Consider the following 24,881-nt stretch of genomic DNA (forward strand, 5'->3'; position numbering starts at 1 on the left):
TATCACGATAGCCTCATTTGTGGAAAAAAATACGATGTTTCATATAGTGTTTCCTTTTGTACTAGGAATTTAACATGTCTTTTTATTTATGTCATTATTTTTATTAGGATTGTAATTGGTTTTGTTAGAGTTCTAGTTATAAAGTTACATGGGTTTTGAGAGGTCTTCCCAATCTTAATTTTCCTATAATCCCTGTTATTTTTTAGCATGTAATTTTGCATTTATTTCATTATAGCAGAAGCACTGGTACTTAAAACCAGTTTTTAAATTCCCCATTCATAGCTTTCTTTTTTCCCAGGATAAATTAGTATAAGGTTATCTTTTCTCATAGGAATTACTATCTGTTGCTTTACAGATGTCTCATTTCAGGCCACAGACAAATTTCGGAAAGGTTTGTAGTGGGTGCGATTGCTGTCTGCCCAGCATTTCTTCCTTTGGAGAAAAGCACCTCTTCGATTCCTTAGAAATCTTGTTCAGTTTATGTGGAGCAGATGGGCTGAGACCCGCCGGAGGAGTGGGCACAGGATGTAGGCCCAGTCAAGCAGTGTTTCATCACCCCGCACGCAGGGATTGCCTTGGAGATGGGCACACCACTTAAGCCAGGCCCATCATCCCTCCCTGCAGACTTTTGCCAACATTGTTGGCAAAGATCCTGTTTACTGGGACTATGAATTCTGCAGACCATGTAAACTTAGAGCTTTCAGAGGCACCTTGCCGCTAAATGGGGAGAGGCTACCCGAGAACCTAACCAAGTAGCACTGAGAGATGGAGGGAGGGGGAGGGAGAGGAGGAGGAGGACGTGGAGGAGGAGGAAGAGGGCGACTTTGAAGCCAACTGTACTCCTTGGACTTGCTGGTTACACGAGACAGTAAATTTCCTTTTATGCTTACAGCCAAACATCCTGGCCAATACAAATTGAGCACAAATTAATTGAATTTTTTTGGTGAGCGTAATTAAAAAAAATCAAACTAAATACTCTACTGCACAAGCAGAGCTTGTTATTTAAAATAAACACGTGGTGAACTACTTACTATAGCAAAAAATCTACTTGGTAACTTTCTATCCTCACTTCAGCTGCTTTTCTCTGCACCATCTCTCTCCTTGTAGAGAGGTGGAGTTAGCCAGGAAACCCAACGTATGCGGGGAAAGGCTGGGCAGAGTGAAAGCATGATGTCTTGACTTCTGCGTTTCTTACCTTTGAGGATATAGTATTTTTTCAGTTTATGGCAACACATTTTTATTTTGTGATCCCTGATACTTCCATGCCTGCCCTTAATCAGGCTTTCTCTAGTCCTTATTACTGTTCGTTTTGGTACTTAAGCATAAGTACTTCCATTACACCTATTCCTACTAAACCTCATCTAAGTTTATGTTTTGAATTTTCTCATGTTTTCTGAACCATCAGTAAACCCACTCAGTTGGAATTGTATAGAACCTAAAAATACAACCCTTCTGTTCTATTTTCCAAACCACTGAAAATGATAGTTGAAACCCACATGGGACACTGGGTCCTACCAAGGCTGCTGCAAGCCCATAGCACACCTTTCTGCACACCTGTCTGCAAACTAGAAAAAGGTGCCCTTTCCCCAGGGCAGATGCAACCCTGGGCCAGCGCACGTGGAGTGGAGAGCAAGGGCTCTCACCCCCACTACTAAGCTCCATTGTGCAAAAGATGACCTATTATTAATCATGTTGCAAAGACCTTTTTAATCTTCTTGGACGACGTGTGCAAGAGCTCGGTCTAGTTTGAGCCTTTTGTTGGGCACATTGAATAAAGGCCAAAGATTCAGGAAGACTAAGTAACAGCTTCGTGAAATTTTAAACTCAGAAGAAAATGTCAAAGTCAGATAAGTCTGAATTTGTGGAGATATTATACTGTATTTAAAAGTTTTAAAGTGGGACAGAAATGGATTTTAATTCCAGTTTGGCTACTTACTAGGCCACTTCACTGAAACTCCATTTTTTTTTTAATCTGCAAAATAATGATAATATTATATTTCATGGAATCCAGACTACATTGACTGTAAGACTCATCCTCATTCCTGAGGCTTTTAAAATGTGAAAAAATGGCCAGGTGAGATGGTCAAATATATCCTGATTTCAGAGGTGTTAAGACTATACAAATTGTGTATCTTAGAATCTCTGACCTATGGTAATATCCGCCTGTATTATGCTTCATAAACTGTGGAAGCTGTTGTTGGTGTGCTTAGTTTTTGGAGGGGGTGACAAGTAGTAACAAAAGGATATACTTGACTCGGGTCTTCATAATCTAGCAAAATGACCTGGATGTCGTCTTTTCCCTACACCCAGATAAGATACTAGAAACCAAGATGCACAAAGTAGGTCCAGAAGTAAACTTCAAAGGAAAGTTAAAGTTTAGAAAATGCACAAAATGAAAAATCATCCCAATTATTCTGCTGATGGAAACCCAGATCTGAGAAATAATTTTTCCGAAACCCAAATGTACGAGAGAGATACTTTTTAAAAGAGTATTGTTCAAACGGTGGGTTGAGGTCCTTTTTTGAATTTGGAGTAGAAAGAAATTTGGAGAAGAAAACTCCTAGAATGTTTTGTTAGCTTTTCTAGTGTTTTTTTCCTTTCCTTCTTGCTAACAGCTACTTCAATTACATTTCCTGTGACTTGTGAATTGATCACTGATTGGCTCACTGGTGAAAACCCTTCTGTGCAGCACCCTGTGACGTTAGTTCTCATTTAGGCCTGCAGGGGTCTGTGGAGGAGGAAGAGGTGCCAAGAGGCGTCAGTCAAACTCTTTCACCTGCGTCCAAAGCAGCTGGTTCCTGGACGGGTCTAGGAGTGGGCCTTAATGCCAAAAAAACAGCCATTCATTGTTCTTTGTTGCCAAAGACAATGCTGCCAGTGGTAGAACACTGATGTGGAAAACCTACCGCCAGAATTCTAATAAGTGGAGAATGGCCTGGTTTATGCCACTGCCTCTAAAGCAGTCTATTTATCTTCCCACAGTTGGGCTCAACGGCATTTTTAGAGATACGATGAATGGAAGCAGGGTGTATATGAACGTTTTCAAAACATAGCCCCTGTGACGAAAAGCAGCCTAAATGCTCTAGTGTATGGGACAGATAAATACAACAAAATGGCTCTCCTATGGAAACGAGGAGATTCTAAATTGGTTATTTCTTTCATTTCTGATTTCAACTGTTTCAACATCAGGATTGACGTAAATGGTGTACAGAGAAGGACAAAAAAGGAGTTTGTGGCAAGAGTTTATTTACCGAGTTTGGGTTGGCTTGTTATAAGAAAAGGAAATAATATGGAAGGTTTGGTTGACTGATTATGCCATGTAAAAATCAGATATTATGTGGTCACTATTGAATTGATAGCCTTTAGGGACTTTTGAGAATGAAACTCAAGTGACAGCTCTGGATCACAAGGTCAGAGAAACACTAAATTACCTGAGAAGACAGTGGCAACCTGAACTTTAAACATGTGGGTTGGTTGATCTGTAGTTCACAAACACAGATTTCATCTCCTCTCTGCAGGCCAATTCCATGTGCAAATCACAGCATCCCACTTCTGCCTCAGGGTCCAGAGGCAGGATGTGGCACAGTTTGGGAGCGGATCTGAGTCACCATCCCACACATGTGATGGTACATCTGTGCCATGTTCCCACCTCCTGCCTCTTAAATTCACTGAAAGACTTGTCAGGAACTGAAAATTCCACTTGATTTAATTTCTCCCTAGGAAAAATGCACTCAGAAATGTCATAAATCTCCTGAAACCAGTTTCCTTCAAAGTTGCTTTGGAAATTTTAAATATGTGAACAAGTTTCACCCTCTACCTCCTTAACCTTAACCTTGTGTCTGAGATGCAGTGACGGTGGGCTACCGTGGTCAAGCACCATGAGGGGCTTGTTCAGTAATGAGGCTAAGTCTCAGTGATCACATACCTAGGCCCCCTTAGGGGGCCAAGAGCACATTTGAAAGATGGGTGGCCAGGAGATGGGTCTTAGTCTGCTATTTGCATAAAGGGAAGTAAGAGTGACATTGGCTTTATTAGCACCACTGAACTAGCCACTTTCTTGGTAGCGATGGAAACTTGAATCTCAACATTGGTACGAATTCTACCTGTTATTACCCAGAAAAAACAAAGGTCTAGTGCCCAGGGCTGCTGCTAGCATATCCGGACCTTTTGTGTGTGAATTACAGCCATGCTCTCTGAGAGATCAGTTACACCCCTCATACCCTCGACCCCTGGCTCTTGGGCAGGGTATAACCTGTACACTGCATGCAGGGCAGTCTGACTTGCCTCATCTCAAGAACGTGGCAAACCGGATCTGCTGAAATATGTTATTGAACCAAAATTACGGAGAATTTAGACTTATTTATGACAACAGCCCATTGTACTCAGAGTGAAAAACTGAGCATATTAGCAAAGGCCATTGGTGCCTTCTATCATGGGTCTATCTCATTAGTGTTGGAACAGTTTTATTTTGGTTTAGAGAGTTAGATATTTTTCAAGAGCAAAACCTTTTGGGGAGAAGCAGTTTATAAAAGGTCTTTCCACCTTATCCTCCCAGGGATGAAAACAGACCACTGGGTCCTTTGAATCAGATGATGCTGACGAGTCAGCCCAGATCCACTGAAGCCTGCTTCTCCTTGCCCCCACCCTGCCTTCCTTCCAGGCCACCTGGCCAGGTAGGCCAGCACTGCCCTGCTGCTGGGAATGGGCTGCACGTCAGCAGGAGCTGCTTTCCTGCCTGAATCCCTGGCGCTGTCTATGGGACATCGGTCTCGAGTCAATTTCCTTCCTGGTCTGGGTCTCTAACCCCTTTGAGAATCAGGTAAACTATAGATGGTATCTCCAGAAAAATGCACACATGTACTCCCAGTCCCCAATTTTTTTCATGCACTTTTAGAGGGTTTGGGAATCCAGGCCGAGAAAGGAGTTTGTCATCTTTTTTCTGCCAGGGATCTTTCTGGCAGTCCCTCTCAGAATGATGATTTTAGGTGCATAAAGTAAAAAACATAGGATTTTAAGAGAAATCAATTATATTGAAATAGTTATCAAAATTTTAAAACTTTCCGTGATATAGAAATATCTATGTGCTTTTATACAACTGAATTAAAAAACATCTAGTGGTGAGTCTAATAACTACTGTAATTTTGAAGTACTGATGAGCATAAAAGATATTTTATGACATCTGCCATGCTGTGCTGTGAAATGAAAACGTCTGTGATTTCCTCCTGTGACGGATGCTGCTGGCTCTACTCTGGTCTGCTGTCTGCGTTCCTCACGGAACGTAGGGCTAGATGGCCATCAGGGCTGGAGAAAGTAAAGGTGCATTTTTCCTCCCATCCAAGTTCTTAGACCTTAGGTTAAGAACCTGAAGCTATTGTGATTTTCCACATTCGGTAGGAAAAACCAAAAGCGACACTCATAGTGGCTTCTGTCCTGTCCTCACTTATGAGGGGAGGAAGACAGGGACAAGAGGGACACAGGAGTCAGCTGTGAATGGGTAGGCAACTTTGGCCTTCCCTAGCAAGAGGTGAAGGCACGAGGGCCCCCTCTGCAAAGCTGCCCCAGCGTGGGAGATAGGTCCTTGGGTGTCTTCCAGCTTGGGGGGAAAGAAACATTTTCCTCTCGCTTTGACAAAGATCTGAGGCATGCTTGAGTTTGCCTCTTGCCTTAACCTACCTTCCCAGGGATGCTCACCTAAGTGGGGGAGGCCTGCCTGGCAGCCTGCGCCCCGGGAAGGCACAATGGCTTGCTTTTCTTCTCATCTTCCCACTGGCTTATTGCATGGTGCTGAAAGATGTGCCCCTGTGCCAAAAATGCTACGTGTAAGCTTTGGGAGGTGTAAAAATGTTTCACAGAGCTTGAAAGTACGAAATGTCACTGTAATCGTGCGGTTATGACTCGTGGAGCTATTGTTGAAAAACACCAGGGAAAAACAAAACTTTCTCATTGGGATGCTAGGGCTCAGGCCTGCATGAGGATGAAAGTTCAAGTTTTAGATGAAAGAAAGTACTTTTCCTGATGGATGGCAGGAGAGATGACAAATTTCCAAGGAAAGGCACTCTCACAGCGCCTTTTGGCAGGACTCCCCTGAAGCTGGGCTTCGTGGCTATTTGGAGGCACATCATGACCTGATTTCACCAGGAAAATGGTCCCTAAAAGAGGCTCACAGAGTCGCATCTGCTTACCAATTTTACTTCTTGCTTCATTTATACTTTCGCCCAGGGCCTTTGCTTCATAGAATCTGAAGGGGGGAAAAAAAAAAGAAAATAGTTTAATTTTTTCTGTTCATCCAAAATTATATTTTAAAAATAATAGATTTCTGAAAGCTCTCTAAAGTTTTATAAAACCTTATTGAAAGACATACAAGGAAGTCTAAATAAATGAAATATATTAGGCTTAAAAATAGAGATAAAGTTTGTAGTAATTACTGGCATCAGGAACTTTTACTCCTCCATCCAGCAAAGAATTTTTGTTCTCAGATTCTCCAACTTAGGATTTTTTATTTCTAGTGCTTTATGCTGCAGGGGTACCAGAATAAGGCATGGCTGTAAGCCTTCTGTCCTGTGCTGGGCTCTATGAATCATAGTACCAAGATCTCATCGTCAAAGAATACATTCTTAATATAACTTATGTAACATTGGTTTTTTTTCTGATTATAAAGTGATACATCAGAGGTCAGCAAACTATGGCTGGTCATGAGATGCATCCAGCCCATCTCTTGTTTCTGTAAATGAGCTTGTATTGGAACACAGGCACGCTCATTCATTTGGATATTGTCTAAGACTACTTTCATGCTACGCTGGCAGAGCTGAGTACGTGACAGAGATGGGACGGCCCGAAAAGCTGAGAATATTTACTATCTGGCCCTGTGCAGATAAAGTTTACTGACTCCTGTTATATATGTTCACCATATTTTGAAAATACAGAAACAAGAAAAAAAAAATCCCTGATAATCCTCTAGCCAGAAATAAGCACGTTTTGTGATTCATCCAGTCTTTTTTCTAGTCAGTTTTTATAGTTAAGATCACACCATATACATGATTTTGTGCCTTGATTTTTTTTTTTTTTTGCTGAGGAAGATTCACCCTGAGCTAATATCTGTGCCAATCTTCCTCTATTTTGTATATGGGCTGCTACAGTATGGCCATTGATGAGTGGTGTAGGTCTGCGCCCAGGAACTGAACCCAGGCTGCTGAAGGAGTGTGCCAAACTTAACCACTAGGCTGTGAGGCTGGCCCTCTGCTTTGATTTTTTTTGATTTAGCATTATAACATAAGTCCCTCCCTATGTCATTAGAAACTTCGCCATTATCTTTGATGGCTGCCTACTAGTCTACCAGATGATTGCGCTGATATTTACCTAATGATTCCTCTATATTTTCCAACGAATATTTATGAGACACCCACTGGGAGCCCAGCCTTCTGTTGGATTCATGGATATGGAATGGACATAGGATATGGCCCGTAGGAGAAACGTGCAGTTCAGTTCCACACACAGTGGGCTTGTAAGAAATGTTAGTTGCTTTCCCTTCTTAACCTTTCTGCCATGAAATTTAAGAGGCAACTAAAAAGACCTCTGAAACAAGTATATAATACATGGCTATAGTAACTCATTGTGCTCCCGTGGTCATGCCATTAGTTTGACTGGAGAGGGGCCTATCCATGAGTGGGGAGTAGTCAAGGAGGTGTCATGTACAAGGTAGCATTGACCTGGGTTTTATGGATGCATAAGAGTTTTTAGAAATCTTTATTTTGGAAATTTCCAAATATACACAAAATAGAGTAATAGAACAAATCCTTACATACCCACCACCGTATTTCACTATAATTGTCAACACTTGGCCAATTTGATTTTAACTATTTCCTTTCTCCCCATCCTCTCCCCACCCCCCAAATCTTTCTGGGTCCCATTAAATTCCAGATATCATATTATTTCATCCATAAATGCTTTAGTTGCTTAGGATTTTGTCAGAGGAAGTGGTGAGAGGAGAGCATTCCAGGCAGGGGAACAACACAAGCAAAGGCCAGATTGCCACGACTGCTCGGTGCTTGATGGAAAAGAAGTGTGAATTATGTCACTGCTATTTTCCGAATCCGTCTGTTTGGCCTGTGACTGCAGACAGGAAGTTTCCAGGGAAGGGGACTGAATTTTCTCTCAGTGTTGGGTTTCTGGGGACTCCACTCCTGGCTCCCTTATTAAGGGTGTTCAGGCTTATCGTAGATTATGCATGCCCCCTCTTAAGCTAGGGCCTGTCACCTCCCGGGAGAAGAGCAGTTCCATTTGATGCCATTCAGACTGAATTCAGTTCAGCAAGCGTTCACATGACCTGAGGTCACGCGCTGGGCCCTGTGGGCTCACACTGGCCTTTGTCTGCCGGGCAGCTATAATCTGAGGTTTGGTCCAGGCCACCCAGAAGTTGAGGACTCTATCTTCATACTCAGAGTTCTGCCAAGTGGGGGGACTGTAACTGTTTGATCGCCACTGAGCCCATCCCCAGGTCCTAGGATTTCACAGGATTGGAGAGCCCTTCAGTGCTCAATGAATGATTCCTCTTCTTACCTGTTCTATAGAGTTCCAGAAGATTTAGATTCCGGGGAGAAAGGGAAATACAAGAGCAAAGCTGCAAAGCTGCTGAAATTCATGTCAATGCCAGAGGAAACCAGTGTAGAGATGGAAAAGGGAAGATATTGCAGGAAGAACAGACAATTTCCACAGCAGCACTGCTCAGGGAAGGTGCCCCCAGCCTGGGAGGCCCCCGGGCTTGGCGGTGCCCCGATGTGTCCAGGCAGGCAAGACAGAGGGAACTGCTTAGTGCTGTGGTCAACCCCTCCAGAGAGCCGCCCGCACCAGGGCTGGCAGACACTCTGGGGGAAGCCACGAGTTGTTCCAGTCTCTCCTCTGCAGCCCAGGGCCAAGCTAAAAAGGGCTTTCCCACTGAAGAGGTGTGGGCTGAGGGCTGTCCTGTCTTTATGAGACCATTTTCCCTTCACTCCGCAGTTGTCACCACTCCAGGCCACCCCACCCACATGTGTTCCTCCCTGATCCTTGGTTGTCAAGACAAACTCTTGCCTAAGGAAGCCCTGCCCCGAGGGAGAAGAGGGGGGAAGTTCAGGGGAGGGGAGAAGGGTGAGAAGGGTGAGAAGGAGAAAGAGGAGGCTTCCAGAGGGATGAAGGAGAAAGAAGGTGACCCCTTTCTGACGGGGCCTCCGTTCTGCCCCGTTTTTCCTGGCCCACCCTGCATCTCCACACCTCCTCAGCCCCAGTGTTCCTGAGTCCCACTTTCCCCCCCTTCCTGCCCCAGGCTAAGTTCTGCTCCTTAGGACTTTGCCCCGCCGGAGCCTCCTGCCTCCTGACCTTCTAAAGGAGGCACATTCCCATTAATGACATGGCTCAGGAAGCCAACCTGTGTCCAAGGGGATGAACCTGTGCTGACAAGTCCCCATCCCAGGGCACCTGGAACCCCTGGACAACATCCTAAGCGGCGGCTCAGCGTTGAGGAGGTGCGGCCTATGTGGGGGAGGCTGCTCCCCTGGCAGGGAGAAGGCTCTGTGACTCAACTGGGACCACCTGTGAGCCCCGGAGGGTTTCTCCCTACTGGTGCCAAAGCATTCCTATCAGGGGGTCGCTGGCCGCGTGGCTCATTTTGGAGAGCGGAGCGTTGCTGGGGGCAGTTCCAGTGCGGGGAAGTGTGTGTTCACCCACACAGAAAAGTCTCTATCCTGGGGTAACGCCTTGGTTTGGAAGGCAGGAGGAATGTACTGGTCTGGCTGTCCTTTCACGAGCCTGGCTTCCTGTGACATCCAGCCTTCACAGATCCACCTGCACCCATTGCGTGCCCCACACTGTGCCTGACGCTGTCCCCAGAGGGAAACGTTCTCTCTCGTTGGCTTCAGCGTCACATCACCATCTCTCCTGTTTTTCCTGTCTCCCTGGCTGCTCCTTCTATCTCCTTTGCAGACTCTTCTGTTGTAGGCTGTTCCTTAAACTGGTGATCATCAGGGTTTTGTCCTAGGCCCTCTCTCATGTCACCTCTTCTCTCCAGGCATTCTGTTATAGGCACGTCTCTAGGACATCTCCCAAATCTCCATCTCAGCCCTGCTTGATTTCCTGACCCGGTGGCCTATTTCCTGGCCCAAGTGCCGATTTGATGCTATGCAGATAGCTAAAATTCATTGCATCCAAGGCAGAAGTGATCACCTTCCCTGAGGACTTCCCCTTCCTCCCTTCTCTTCTCCGCTCGTTGCAGGGCAGAGTACTCACTCGTGTGCTCCTGCCAGTAACCTGCACACCGCCCTTTGCCCCTCGCTCCCTCAGCCCCTTCACTCAGCCCTGCGGTGTCCTCCATTCTACATCCTCCTAACACTCTACTCAGCTTGATTCCCTCTCTGCCTCAGAGAACAAGCTGTCAGCTCTCTCCCAGATGACTTCAACAACTGCTTGCTGGGCTCCTTCCATTCATGCTACCTGCCTCTGGGCAATTTCCCACATCTTAGCCTGAGAGAGCCTTCTTAAATGCAAACCTGACCTTGTAATTCTCCTGCTTAAAACTCTTCAAGGGCTCCCCAGTGACCTCAGGACAAAGTCCAAATTCCATCACTTTGCTAACTAGACTCTTGATGCTCTGTGGCTCCTGCTGACTTCTCTAGATTTTTCTCTCACGTCCACCTGCCTTTCCAGGCTGGCCTGAATCGCTTTCAGTTCCATCAAGCAGTCACACTCTCTCTCTTTGGGGCTGTTCCCTTCGCTTGGAACCTCTTTCTTCATCTGGCTAATTTCTACCTCAGTTTCAGCTGAGATGTCTCTTTCTCTGGACAGCTTCCCAGGACCAATGGGTGTCACCCCATGTGCTCTCCAGCACCTTGAACTTGTGTCATCACTCTGTATTGGGATTGCCTGTTTACTTGTTTCCCTTTGATACTGTGAGTGCCACCAGGATGGTGACCACATCTGTTTAATTCACTCTCCTATTCCCGGAGCTTGGAACAGGGGCTTGTACTTAGTGAGCATTCCACACACCTGTACAATAGAAGAAGCAGCACATGCATGAGCGTGTGTACAAGGCATGTGTGCAACGCGGAGAGCACTGGCCTGGGAGTCACAGACTTAGATTCTAACATCCACTCCACCTCTTAGCAGCCGGATCTCAGATTGCTCATTTCTAAGATTAGGATGAGACGTGTCTCAGGGCTGGGTTGGTGTGGAAAGCACATGCATGCAAATGTGCTTTGTGATTGTGAATCTGGACCACCCCTTGGCAGTGTAGGAACCCCGTGGGGGCATGATGAACTGTGAGGTGCGATTGCATGTTGGAAGCAGTAACGACAGACAATAATGGATGAATATCATTCTCTCAGCAAACCAAAGGGTCAGAAGGGCTCCTTACAAGTCAATGGTTAAGGACACCCATGACAGTTGCAAAGTTTCTCATCTTCAGTGGGAGTGAAAAGGACGGGGGAATTGCGACAGAATCTCATGTAACTTCTAAGACCAGCTCCTGGGAGAATCTCATCCTGCCCTTGGTGTGTGTCAGGCAGAAATATAAGTCATTACTGGGGAAGCAGCTGAGGAAGCCCCAGACCTGGCTCTGGCCCAGGACAATGAGAACCACAGCCAATTTACTGGGGACCATGGGCAGTGGCTGCTTTAACCTACGCCATGGAGAGGAGCTAGTGTTCATAAGCCACTCAGTCTCCAAGAGCCTTTGCAGTCATATTCCCTGTCATGTCAGCTGGGATGGTTTCTTCAGGCCTGTGGGGTAAAAATGTCACTGGAGGGCAAGGGGCTCCTATGACATCTTTCCTAGCCTTCTTGTCTAGGGTGATTAACTTAATATATTGTTTATTCATAGAGTGAATATCCAATATCTTCCCCTTCAGAGAGGAAGAGAGAATACTAGGTCTGTATCTATGCCATTTCCTTCTCTGCAGACCTGTCCCTGACATGGTACCTTGGCTGCCTCTGTTATATTGCGATGAAGACCTATCTTTCATTTCCCTTACACTTTTTTTTAATACCAATATTCCTTTTCTATTTCATCTCACTTCCCCATCAAGATGGCTGCCTTCTCTTGTCTCCTGTTGAGCAGTTCTTTCCTCGATGCCCAAGAAGCCTGCTGCTGCATTCTCCTACTTCTAGGAAGCTACAAGCATTCTCAAGCAGTTTTCTTGACTAAGATTTCTCACAGTCAATTTCAAATTGTCATTCTCAAGCAAAAAAGTGTTTTTGAGTACGATTTTTGTGGCCAGCACTGTTTTGAAAACCGTGGGGAGGCTGAAAAGATTCTAATCTAATCTCTGCTCTCAGAGTTTATAATTCTAGTTCAGGAGACAAGGTGTAAACACAAAAAGCAAATGGAAAAATAATAAAGGTTAAAATTGAAGTCTAATTGGAACCAGGGAACTCCTGTTTGTCATGGACGTTATTTCCAGGTGGTGCCACGAGATTTCTCTCCACCTCCGTCCAGTTTTGCTGTTGGTTTTAGATTGCTGTTCTCTTCTATGTCTGAGGGTGAAGAGGCGCTTTTCTTGGTTTAGTTCACATTATCAACGCCTTCATTTCCAATTGCAGTTAATCTCCCTGTTTATTTCTTCTTTTGTTATTTAATGGGACTCTATGACTGAGGGATTCAGTCTGTAGGACAGACCTGCCACAAAAGAAAGATCGCGATGCGGTGCCTGGGCACTGGTATTTGCCAAGCAAAGGGTTTCCAGCCTCTCTTGGTATTACTATATGCTATGAGGACGAGTCATGCCAGGAAAGTGTAGTGATTTTGAATCACAATTGTCCTCTACTGAAAAATCCGGTTTAAGAACTGGCTCATACACTCTAGTTGAATGAAGGGCAAACATCCTATTAATGTGCCAACGTCTTGCTTCTGTGGTCATATGCAGGCAGCACAACTTCCCCCAGACTGGGGGCCAGAGCTGAGAGACACTGGAAATCCCCTGTGAGGGTGGCAAAGGATACAGGTAAGAAGGGGAAGAAAACTCTCCTGTTAAGTAACAGGGACAGAGGTATGGGCCAACCACTGTCCCTTCCGGAAACTCTAAATCAACTCTCATGCTCTTGTGGAGCTGGGAGAGTCAGAAGGGATCCTGGGCCACCAGTAGTCCCTACATTTGGGCTTAGAACCTACTTGCCATGAGGTGGAGAGGCTGCGCTGATCCAAGGCTCATGTATAGGGACAATCAGTCCCAAGCCCCTCTTTCGTGGACTTTGCCAACATGATGTCACAATACTGGAACCATCAGATGATAGAGTTACTTGATGTAAGAAGCAGGGAATGAAATGGCAGGCCAGGCTGGGTCCTGGTTGCTGAGGGCTATTAGAGAGGCGAGATTCTAAGAGGAAGTCAACTAGAAGTAGAGCTAGGAAATAGTAATGTAACGCTGTCCTGAGTAAACCCCTTGGTGCATCACTGTATTCCTCGGGCTGGTCAGTCCCCTCACAGATGGTCCACTTGGTGCTCTTGGTCACGAGAGGCAGTGGGAGCCAAGGTGGTGGGGATCAGGGATACTGCAGACCAGTTCCTAAAGTAAGGGCGGGACAGAAGACACCCCTATAAGCATCTCTGGGGCCTTATTTTGATGTCTGCTGTAGGAGCACTGGTGTGCAGTCATTTGTTTTCATATAAAAACATTTCCTCTATGTTCTCTGCCTTCAGCAGTTATGTGCATTTACTATCTGATAACTGAAGACTCTTCATGAATGCAAAAGGGGTAGGTCCTGGGTTACACTCCCCAGGACCATATATTCCTTTAATGATTGTAATTACAGTAACATTAAACAGATGCAGACTTTTTAAAAAACATGGGCTGGTCTCTCGACTTTTCACTTGATTTAAAAAGACTGATTTAGTGCTGGGAAAACCTCTTTTCAGAGGAAAGTTTTGTGCGAGTTTCATTAATCCTCTTGCTCTATGGCCACAAGGAAGACGGGGCTGCCAGTATTACCAGCCCATCTTGCGTGATTTAGATGGGTTTAAACCCAAAAGCGCATTTGTCACCTGGGTTGTCAGAACTCTCTGGTACTGGAGTTAAGTGAGCTCCGTACTGGAGGGCTTCACCACAACATCCTCATCCCTGCCTCCTCCCAACCCACGCCCCTCGCTGGAAACAGACCCAAACTCAAGGGTTCAAACCAGAACCAGGAACCATGCCAGTTCTAGAATAAGCAAGATGAGGCACTGTGTTCTTCCTAAGCCAGTGGTTCGTAAACTCGAGTGTGCTAAAGAATCACTTGGTAATTGGTTTACCCTGTAGAGTTTTGGGGATCCTACCTCAGAGGCTCTGGATCTCTGAACACTGTCTAGCCAGTGGTTTTCAAACCTGGTTGCTCGATGGAATCTGCAAAAGTGAACGCTCAGGCTCTACCTGGTCAAATGAGACTATCTGGGGAGACAGCTCCAGGCCTTGGTAGCTTTTACACGCTCCATGGGTCTTTTGAACATGGAGCCAGGGTTATGTGGCGCTCGTGTAAGCTATGAAGCCTCGGGTATAGACACAGCTGAGGGCTCTTGGGAATCTGCTATTGGATGAGGCAGCTGTCATCCAGCTTGACACGCCTATCTTCAGACAGACAAGGTAGCCTTTTATGACACGTCTAACTGACTATACTAAAAACGCATGGCCTATACTAAAAACAACGCAGGAGAAGGAGAAGGAGCAGGAGAAGGTTTGCGAAACCCCTGGATTCCTATGCTAAAATTCGTGTGGATGTACACATGTTCATTTTTCCAGGGAGAGAGTCCTCAGCTGTCACTAGAGTCACTGTATTTTCTCCCCCGCTGCCTTGTTTTATTCATTCACTTCTTTTTATCCCCATGCCCTGCTCCTATTCTGCTCCCCCATGGAGACAACCATTCTTATGGTTAAAGCATGCCGAAGTATATCTTTTTGTTTGGCTGTCTTTGTTTGCTTTGCGTGCATATATTGATAATTTACATACATTGTGTGTATGTTCTTCAGTGCTATGCTATGAAGATCTGTCCTTGTTGGTGTGTGTACATTAATCCATCGCTCCCACCTGCTGCACCGTCTCCACGGACGGCTTCCCCGATATTTCGCCTCTCCACTGCCCCAGGGATGGATGCCCAGGGGGTTGCCAACTCTCCTTGGCCGCAAACAGGGCTGCCGTGGACATCCACATATGTGCCCCTTCCGAACCCATGTGAGAACTTCTTGGGAGATATACCGGAAGTGAAATTGCTGGGCCACAAAGGCACATATACTTCTTTGGACTCAGAGGGGCTGGACTGGGCCCCACCACAGCTGCTCCCGCTACACTCCTGTCACCTTCACTGCATGCCTAAAGTGATCTAAGAGCCCGCACTCAAGCGTCAAAGCCATTGGCTAATAATCTAGGCGGGGCCCTCACTGCTGCTTGCCTTTCGTTCCTCCAGCTCTACCCTCTTCCCCACTCCCTGGGGCAGTTGTATTCAACCTTCATCACCATCCTCAAGTCTCTTCATCCACCTCAACTTTCACAGAGAAAATAGGTCATCTCGGATTTTCTCCCTCCTGCTAAATGTACCCGCATCAGCAGGTCTTGCTTTGTTTTTCTTTCCAGGCCTCCTTGCAGGCTCACTTCCCCCAAGCCTTTGCTTCCCTGAAGCCTTGCTGGGCCACTGTTTTCCCTTGTCTCTCCGTCTCTGTCTTGCCGCTGGCTTGCTTCTGTGGCCTGCAGTCTTGGCCAATTCTCCCCCACACTGAAACGAACTTCCCTTCTCCCTAAGCTACCCGCCTTTTTTTCTTAAATGTTTTCCATTTATCACAAACTTTTTGAACACACTGTTGGCTCTGTCTGCTCAGTTCTTTATCACTGGCCCCTTCACCCGCAGCACGCCAACCCATGGTCTTCTCGTTGCCACCTCCACGTGTGCTCTCCAGCTCCCCCTGTTTATTTCCTTAGCATCTGACCCCACGGACAGCAGCTTCTTCTTGGAGCCGGTTGCCCTCCTGGCTTCAGGACATCACACTCTCCTGTTCTCCCTCCTCTCTCTCAGCTTCTTCTCAGGCTCCGTCATGGCCTCCCATCCCCTCCCTTTCCTTTAAAGCTTCCCCTGGGGTCCTACCCTCTACGCCCTGCACTCCTACAGGTTTTCCTGAGAGAGCTTGTCCACTTCTTTGGCTTCCTTGAACTGTCGTTTATAAGCACATGACTCTCAATCCTGGATCTCATTTTAATTCAACAGATAGTTTTTGAAAAGTTACTGTGTGCTAAGATCCAGAGTCACATGTGACATATGAGAGTTCACAGTCTAGAACTCTCTCTCCTGCACTTTAGACCCATACATCTGGCAGCCTTTCTGTTCGCTACATTTTGAGGACATGCGTCTAATTCACGGATGAGCTGAAACAAATTATACACCTCTGAGTTTTTCCTAAAGGGTCCAGAATGCAGCCTTGCTTGACAACATGTCAGCAGACGATCCTGCTGGCTCTGCTTCTGGCCTGGAGAACACACTGGAGGCTTCTGGGTCACAAGAAGTGTGTATGTATACTTCCTTTGACTAAGAAATGCAGGACCACTCTCCAGAACAGCTGGAGGGCCTGGAGTGTTCTAAAGGTATAATCTAGTCCATAAATTCTTTTCCTGCCTTTGGAGCAGTAAGTTATCGATAGGGTCACAGGCTGATGGGAACATACAGAGACATGAGAATTGTACACTGAGTTAGTGCTGTCAGTAACAGACCCTGTCCTGATGCTCCTTACCCAACAGTACTGGGATGATAAGGCTCACATGTATGAAAGAGGCTGGACGTAATTCAAAGTAAGACTGAATAAATGTTAAGTCTTTCTTTTAGAAGTTACATTGGGCAGATTAGGGAGGATGGAGTAGCAAGTTTTCTCCCGGCTGGCCCGGCTAAGCCTTGGAGGACCAGCTGCTCTCCGAGTCAGTCTTACCTCTGTTTCAGAGTCTGTTTGTTGTCTTCGATGGTAACGATGTCAGCATGGTCCCTCTTGAAGATTTCAAAAGCCTCCTGGCGTCCTAATGACATTTCCTCTCTCATCCCTGTTTGGAGACACATGGAACGGGCCTCAGTCACGGCATCGGGATCTCATTAATTTCATTGTCACTTTAGTCAGACCACAAAGCAGCCCTGGCTCCAAGAGGCCCACAGCAGAGAGGCTCCTGACCAGACAGGTGGCCCCAGGCCCTTCCAGCGCTGCCCCCTGCAGGACTGTGCCTGCACATCCACGTGACTAGCTGGGGGTGGAGTTTGGAACGTCTCGTCAGAGGAAATGAAAACCAGAGCACCGAGCCCTGGACTGCCGAGAACATCTGCAAGGGCGCTTTCTGCCATCATTCGGTGCCACATTTCCCCCCGCTTCCCTGTTATGCCCCGTTTTGATTTTCTGTTAAATTTCACCCTGAATTTCCAGACATTTAGTTAAGAGAAGTATAATCCAGACTGAAAGATTTAGTATCTGGAAAAGTCTGCTGTTAGTCTCCATAGAACGACTCCTCCTCGTTTCCTGTGGCTTGTGAGGGGCTTCAGTTCTACGCAGGAGTTAGGTTCTCAATCTCAAGACCCGTGAGCAGACCATGGTGAAAGTCCCTAGTTGCTGTCTGACTTCAGCTTCCTCTATCACCGTCGGCGCCACAGCCCAACCCTCACTGCTGGGCTCCGCTCAGGCGCCAAGTTCTGAAACCCAGAGTCAGAAGGGCCAGGGTCCTCGGAGTAAGCAGGTGGCATTCCTGTGTCAAGGCTCTCCTCTTTGCAGCCTCCCAGGGTGGGGGTCAACGCAGCTGTGTGCCTGGGACTCCCCGGGCGAGAGCCCCATCACAGTGGATTTTGACTGAATCTGTGGAGTCATTTTTTATGCCCCTGCCCTTAGTTCCTTGTCCTATGTTTTCATCCAGTTAACTCCACTTATCTTTGAAGCCCTGGATGAGGGTTACCACCTCCGTGAAGCTATCCTCAAGGCCCAGACAGAACGAACCCTCCCTCCCCTGTGTACCTATCAATGCCTCTGTGACATGCACAGCCCAGCAGACACTGGCACTTCACACAACAATCCCTTCCAGTAAAATGCAAGTTTCTAGGAGGTAGAGATAAATTTTTTGTGAATCCCTAGTGTCACATTCAATGCCTGGCATTTAGAAGTTGCTCAACACCCTTCTACTAGATGGACCAGGTCAAGAATGAACCAGGGTGATGGTGAGCCTTGCTCTAATTGACGTAGGAACACAGTCCAGAACTGGAGGAGTTTACTGTGAGGCCCAGGGTTCCAGAGATGCATCCATATGGGCCACAGACCACATCTCCTCTTGCTTGGAAAAAACCCGCTGAGTCCCATCACCCAGCCTCAGGGTGAGGAACTGGACCAGCCCATCTGACACCAATTTAATGATTACTGTTGATAAAAATAGCACCATGAAGAATGTCTGAATGGTGAGGCACACAGAGACACCCCACCCTTTTCCAATCAGAAGCAAATGGGCCCGGCTCAGTTCTGTTTCCACATCTGCCCCGCACACTCCAGAACTGGGTGGGCCTGGGAACGGGTTTGTGCGAGACTCGGAAAGATGAGTGCTGATGCATGAGAGACTTTAGCCAGGGGGCACTTTTCATCTAGCAGAGCCCACCAGGAGCCAAGGGACTCATTCCATACCTCTTCCCGCCAAAGTTTGTGCCCCGTTCTAACAATGCATGCTTTTTTACTGCATGATAAAATAACAATAGAGGGTAGAGGGGTCGAGTCTCTCTGGAATAGAGTTGGGGAAGAGAGGAGCTCCACACAGACCACATTGGAGCCTGCCTCCCACAGAGGAGGCCATGAGAAGGCTTCCACCAACCAGTTGCAGCAGGGATGAGGGAAACAGGGTGGAGGGTTGCTCAAAAAGCTACAGTGAAAGAGAAGGTTCGTGCCCTTTTCTCTCCCAGGCTCTGCTTTCTTTTAGAGCCAACAGTCTGAACTGACAGCTGGGTGGAAAGGTCAGGCTGAGGTTTTTCAGTGCCCATGGCACTGGTACAGCAGTCTGTCCTGGAAGAACTTAGAATCAGCAGAAACCCCCCACCACGGGTATTCCCTGAAGTGTGAAGGGGCCTGGGCAATGGCAGCAGGAAGGACCTGAGGAGACAGAGGAGATAAGCCCAGGAAGGGAGTTTGGAACCATTTTGCAAAGAATCTTGAAGGTCTTGCTAAGAAATTTGGGACCAGGGCCATATCATATACTTGAATCACCAATCAAAGCCTTAAAATTTAGTAAAGTACACATTCTAGGGAGTGTGAATACACTGGGAGTATTGAATACTCTTGGTGATTTAAAAGGCACTTGGGGTCCTGCAGTGCCATGGGCTTATCGCCCAGAACATGGTATCAATTTTCCTCCTGCTATCATGGAGAGAATATCCTGGAATTGGAGTTCTTGGATGGTGGTGACTCAGGTGAATGGACATTAGTGTGATGGCTACAATCCTGGCAGCTAGCATCCTGAGTGTCTGCTCAGGGAGGCCAAGGGGAGGTGGCTGATGATGCCCATAGTCTGAAGGCAAAGAGGCAAAGCAAGGCCTGGAAGCCTACTGAGATGTCATGGCGGCTGCATGGAGGTGAGGTCGAGAGTCTGCAAAGAAGGGCACACGGAAAGGACTCCATAGGCAGCTGTGGAGTGTGACCCCAGGCTCCCTCTCAGTCCTGCTCTTGACCACCTTCATTCTGCTTCTCCAGAGCCCATATGCAGCTCCTTTTAAACTGTACTAATATACCAGTTCTCATTCCAATGTGGGGTCACCTACAAAGTTAATGAACGTCTTCCATTTACTGAAGCCATGTCATCACTTCCTCTTCCCTCTCAGGATTTAGAAAGCAGCTTTCTCCTACGGCAAGCTCTTGCCCTAAGCACACATTGTACGCATTAGAAAGAGCAAGGACAGTGGAGCATGAGAGAGACCAAAATCTCACCTTGCAGATGGAGATAATCATCTATTTATTTATTCTCTCCACAAGTATCTTAGGCATTGTGCTAGGCATGCGACAGAGATCTAAGCTTGAAAAAGAGGATTAAAGCATTGATCCTTGCCCTTAAAGAATTCAACGTCTAGTAAGGGAGAAAGAAAAGGGAACCAACAATAACAACGGCAGTGGCTGCTCGCTGTCAGGGAGGCACCTGTCCAGGGCTGGGCAACATGGAGGAGGGGGGTCGGCTTTGCCAGGGAGTGTGGGGAGGATTCTGAAGGCTGAAGCAGCATTTGGGAGGTGGAGAAGAAGTGGAAGAAGATCCCAGGCGGAGGGGGCAGAGGAGGAGTGTGGATTAAAGAGGGCAACTTGATTGATATGAGCGGTTCTGCCAGCCAATAGGAATGACCTTTGGGTGACTGAAAAAATGAATTCCTACAGATTCTCCGCTAAGCACTGTACCACGTGCTTTCTTGCAGACTATTCAGTTAAACTTCTCCATGATCCCGGGTCGTAATTTCACTTTATGGTGGAGGAAACTGAGGCTCAGTTAAAGAGGTAACAATTGCCCAGGTTTTCAAGGACATCAGTTTTGCTCCAAGATCAGTTTTCCCAGGGAGAGTTTGCCTGACGGAGGGGCAGGCAGTGGGCCTCAGACAGATTCACCCACGAGACTGCACTGCACCTGTTAATATGTTCTATTTTTATTTCTAGAATTTGTAAGCTCTGTGAAGGCAGGGACTTATTTCCTGCAATACTTCTAGCACCTGGATAGTACCTGGCGTGAAGGAGGAACTCGGTCAAAGTCTTTTGAGGGGCAGGCCCCGTGGTGTACTGGTTAACCTTGGTCTACTCTGCTTCAGTGGCCCAGGGTTCGCAGGTTTGGATCCCAGGCTGGGACCTACACTGCTCGTCAGCCATGCTGTGGCAGCAACCCACATACAAAATAGAAGAAGACTGGCAACAGATGTTAGCTCAGGGCGAATCTTCCTTAGTAAACCCTGCCCCCCCAAAACAAAAATCCAACCCCCCAAAATGTCTTTTGAATGAATGAATGAGTGAATGTTTTAGATGCTTAATGATTTCCTTTTGGTATGGCATGCAGTGACGCTATGGGGGAACTGAGGCATGCGTCCATCACTCTTCCTCCCTCCAACAGGTTGCTCCCCTGGGGTGTGATTTTAGAAATTCAACACCATCTTCTCCCCACTCCACGTCCCCATGCTTCACAGCCCACCATTAAAGATGCATTCAACTCCAAGAAGCTTTTGTAAAAATGCAAATACTCTCGAAGGCATCACTATTTTAAGGCTAGCAAAGAAACACTCCATGATTTGTTGACAAGTAGCTAACAGGTCCTGCAAAGATGGGACACAAGATGGCATCTCAGGCTGGTGCCAGACTTGGGGAGATCTGAGCTTGAAAGGGGAGGTGTGATGGCAAGAGAGATGAGCTGTGTGTTCTTCCCCACTTTGTTTAGTCTGTCAGACCCAGATGCTCCTCGAAGCTAGGCTCTCAGGAGGTCTGACCGGCCACACTCCTCTCCAGCTCTTAGTTGTTTCCTTTTAGTCAATTTCAATCATGGGTCCCCAGCGCTGAATCCCGGAAAATACGGATGACTCAGAGAAGCCCGCTGGCCTGCTGAATCACAGGACTGTTTCAAACCTAAAGGAGAGCAACTAAAGTATCACAGGGCAGTATAAAATTTCAAACAAAACAAAGCAAAAAACAAAAAAAAAACCCAAAACCCAAAAGGAGAGGAATTTCTCAATCTCAGTCCCTAAAACACGACATTGCGACCCTGAGTTTGAAGTTGAATGGAAAACATTGACAGGTCCTCAAGGTGCAACCTCTTCTGGATTTCCACCCTATGAAAGAGCACTTAGGTAGAAGCCGCAGCCAACAACGTCCTCTCAAAATCAGCCTTGGAGTCGGGTTTCTGAAAATGTTGGGCCTCCAAAGATCCCAGGCAGTAGTCCCTCACCCATGGCTCGGTGCTCTCTTTTTTGCCATCCTGAAATTCAGTACCTTATTTGCTAAAGAATACAAATCAGTACTTTTGGAAGCCCTCCCTGCCCCCAACACAGGGCCCCATGGAAACCAAATGGAAAGGAAAAACATCGGAAGTGGAGAGTTTGTGCTACTGCCTTTGGGCCCAATGTCTGATTTCCTTTGGTCTGGGGCACGTGGGCCAGAGCTCATTTTCCTGGCTGCTCCCAAACAACCTACTGCTGCTTAAGCTATTGCTTAAAAATTGACAGAAGTAAAATGATGGTGAGTTGTGTTATTCATGCTGAAAAAGGATTTCCTAGTCAAAGCCAAAAATATATTTTCCTTGGGAGAGACACTTATTCACGTGGAGCCTCAGTTCCCTCTGACTGAAGAAGGAAGGAGAGAAAAGAAGAGCAGCAGGAAAGGAGGAAAAGTGAGAGATGGGGTGGATTCCAGGGGGAGATGGGGCTTGGAACTCACTGGGACTAAAAGCATGAGAAGGCTCAGAGCTGTAGGGCATGAAACTGCTTGGCAGCAGAAGCTTTCGAAACCGAAGGTTAGGGAATGGCTTTGACATAATGATATGATGAACGTCTATAACGTGCTGAACATGGAAGAGCACACAGTAATAAGAAGCAATAGACAGGGATGGGGTGTGTTTTTGAATGGAATCTCATATAAGGTTCTATATGCACTAAAATTTCTCAGTAAATGTTGACTTAGGTGAAATATACAAAAATATCCTCACATAAATAATTAGAATTCCATCATTTGGTGTGTGGAGAAGTTAAAATGAATGGGCCAATGGGAGGGAGAGGAACGAAGAATTTAGATGAGAGGAAAGGATCATCTACCAAGGACGCATGAAACATAAAGGTCAGGAGGGTCAGGAGGGATGTGAGGATGAAGGGAAAGGTCACTGGTCCGGCACTCTTGGGAATGGTGACTGGAACAAGGATTTCCCAGAGGAAATGATGACTACAGCCAGAAACTCTGGGGTGAAGGACAAGTTAGCAGCTTCTAGCATGTACAGCAAAGGGTCCATTGATGGTGGACCGAAGAAATTCATGAGATGGGAAGGTGCTAAAGGATCATATAAAGAGAAATGGGCCATCTCCCAGAAAGATGAGAAGAGACATCTGAGATATTGTCTTTATCTTCCTCCCCTCACTGTGAGGAGGACGCTCCCATGGGAAGAAGGAGGATTTTGGAAGTTGCATGAAAGACAGGGATGGCACATGTGTAGCCCTTGTGTTTCCACTTTCCTTCCTCACACCCATGGAAGACATTGCGAACCAACCACAGCATCCTTTGCTCGGAAAACTAATTATAGCACTAGAGTTTCAGCACAGTTCTTCAGGCAGCCTCTCCCAGTCGATCACCCCCGCATAGAAGCTCTTCCTTTAATAGATGGCTCCCAGATTGCTACCCAGTTAAATGACAACTGCTGTTACTTTCATTCCTGTGCTTTCAGGGGAAAACAGCTGCCTAGATCCATCCCCTTAGGAGGTGACATGCAAGTGATTTTCCCCAGGAAGCAGCATCATGTCCTAGAGTGCCTGGGTTGCTGAGAATGCCTGTCTGGGAATAGATGCCGAGGAGGCCTCCATCCATGTTTCTACACGGCCAGGATGATGCAGGTCACCACAGGAAGCAGTGCCATGTGCCATGGCTCTGTTTACTTTAAGGGCCAGGATCAGCTCAGCTACAATTTGAGGGGTTCTGGGCGGGTACAGCAGAGTATGGAATCTGAGGATGAGGGGAGGACAAAACCACTTAGCCACGGTCGAAGTGACTGCAGATGTGAAGACCCAAGAGTAGATCTTTTGGGGTGACCAAGGACACTTGCCCAACCTACTTGCTGCTTTTGATTGACAGCTTCTGGGAAGGGCTGGTGATCTAAGGCCTTGGGGTTAAAGGCCTCTGTTCAAACCCGATGATACCACCTGGGCTCAAGTCCTCAGATTAGGGCTTGCCTTGGAGTTTCCTAAATTGCCACATGAAAGATGTCAAAGGAGAACCTTTAATTAGTAGATTCTTAGGGCTGGCTTGGACCAGGCTGAAGCATGGCAGGCTTGGCAGGGGCTCTGGGGAGTGGAGTGAAGGGAAAATCTGAAGTGGGAAGCCACAGAAACCTTAGGGGACCCACCCAATGGTGGCACCACATCTAAATAAATCAAACGAGTTCTTGACTCCTGGTGCCAGAAATCACACATCCCACTGGCAACCATCCCAGGTCCAGCGGCACAGACCACGCGGGCTGGGTAGAATTAAGGGACTGTGTTCAAGGCAGGTTGTGTTTCCCTTTTGTCTTGGTAACCATGTCTGATTCACTCTCCTGCTGCAGCTGTGTCCTCCACCTGTGTCCTGAGCAGGTGAAGAAAGGCCTGGTGTGCCAACAGAGTGGACAGGCCTGGAGCCCCTGAAAGAATGGCAGCTGCTTGAGGGGAGTTGCCCCTTTCCAGCAGTGACAAAAACCTTCAAACAATAGTCCTGGAGATCATCTGCAGAAAACCTTCATTTTCCTAACCCAGCATCTCTGGGGTTTTGATTTGGGGAGCGTTCTTATTCAGGACAAAGTGCCCACGTGGGCTGCTTAGAGAAACCCGCGGACAGATGCAGGCATGGAGCTTGGAGAGCAGCCTGGGTCATGTTGGCATTTCTGCGTTTTGGAGTTAATTCAGGAATCTGGAGGCCAGCAACGTTTCCATTAAATAAGACAGCATGCTGAGGCTCCTGCTGCCAGGCTAAACTGGATCTGTGGAGTCTTTTCATCAGTTTCAGTCCCTAGATGTGGTAGCCCTAAAAGAGCCTTGGTGTCTAATTCCATATGGCCCGATATTTGGACCAACCCTGGGCATTGAGGTGGAAGGACATGTGTGTTCCAGCCCTTTGGAGGTTAAAGGGCAGTTGTCCACCAAACAGAAACGCAACATTCCTCTTCAGTTTAGAAAGAGGCTACAAATTCTGTGGAATCTGAAAAGCACAGGA

The 24,881-nt window shown here is 46.9% G+C and overlaps 1 protein-coding gene and 1 long non-coding RNA gene across 7 annotated transcripts in view; one reads left to right on the top strand and one right to left on the bottom strand.

Annotated features, from left to right (window-relative positions):
• KIF6 (kinesin family member 6) overlaps positions 1-24,881 on the bottom strand; it is a 371,457-nt gene that overhangs the window by 80,837 nt on the left and 265,739 nt on the right. For all 6 annotated transcript variants that reach the window (XM_070244518.1, XM_070244517.1, XM_070244519.1 and 3 more), the window contains 2 exons: positions 16,902-17,010; positions 6,183-6,238 (listed from right to left, as the gene is read on the bottom strand). In XM_070244518.1, coding sequence (XP_070100619.1) covers positions 6,183-6,238; positions 16,902-17,010 — 165 coding nt within the window. The remainder of the gene's footprint in view (positions 1-6,182; positions 6,239-16,901; positions 17,011-24,881) is intronic.
• Positions 1-24,881, top strand: part of LOC138919503 (uncharacterized) — an 80,701-nt gene that overhangs the window by 23,048 nt on the left and 32,772 nt on the right. The gene's annotated exons all lie outside the window — the stretch shown is intronic.

This window comes from Equus caballus, chromosome 20, assembly GCF_041296265.1.
Source record: "Equus caballus isolate H_3958 breed thoroughbred chromosome 20, TB-T2T, whole genome shotgun sequence".
Lineage (NCBI taxonomy): Eukaryota > Metazoa > Chordata > Mammalia > Perissodactyla > Equidae > Equus > Equus caballus.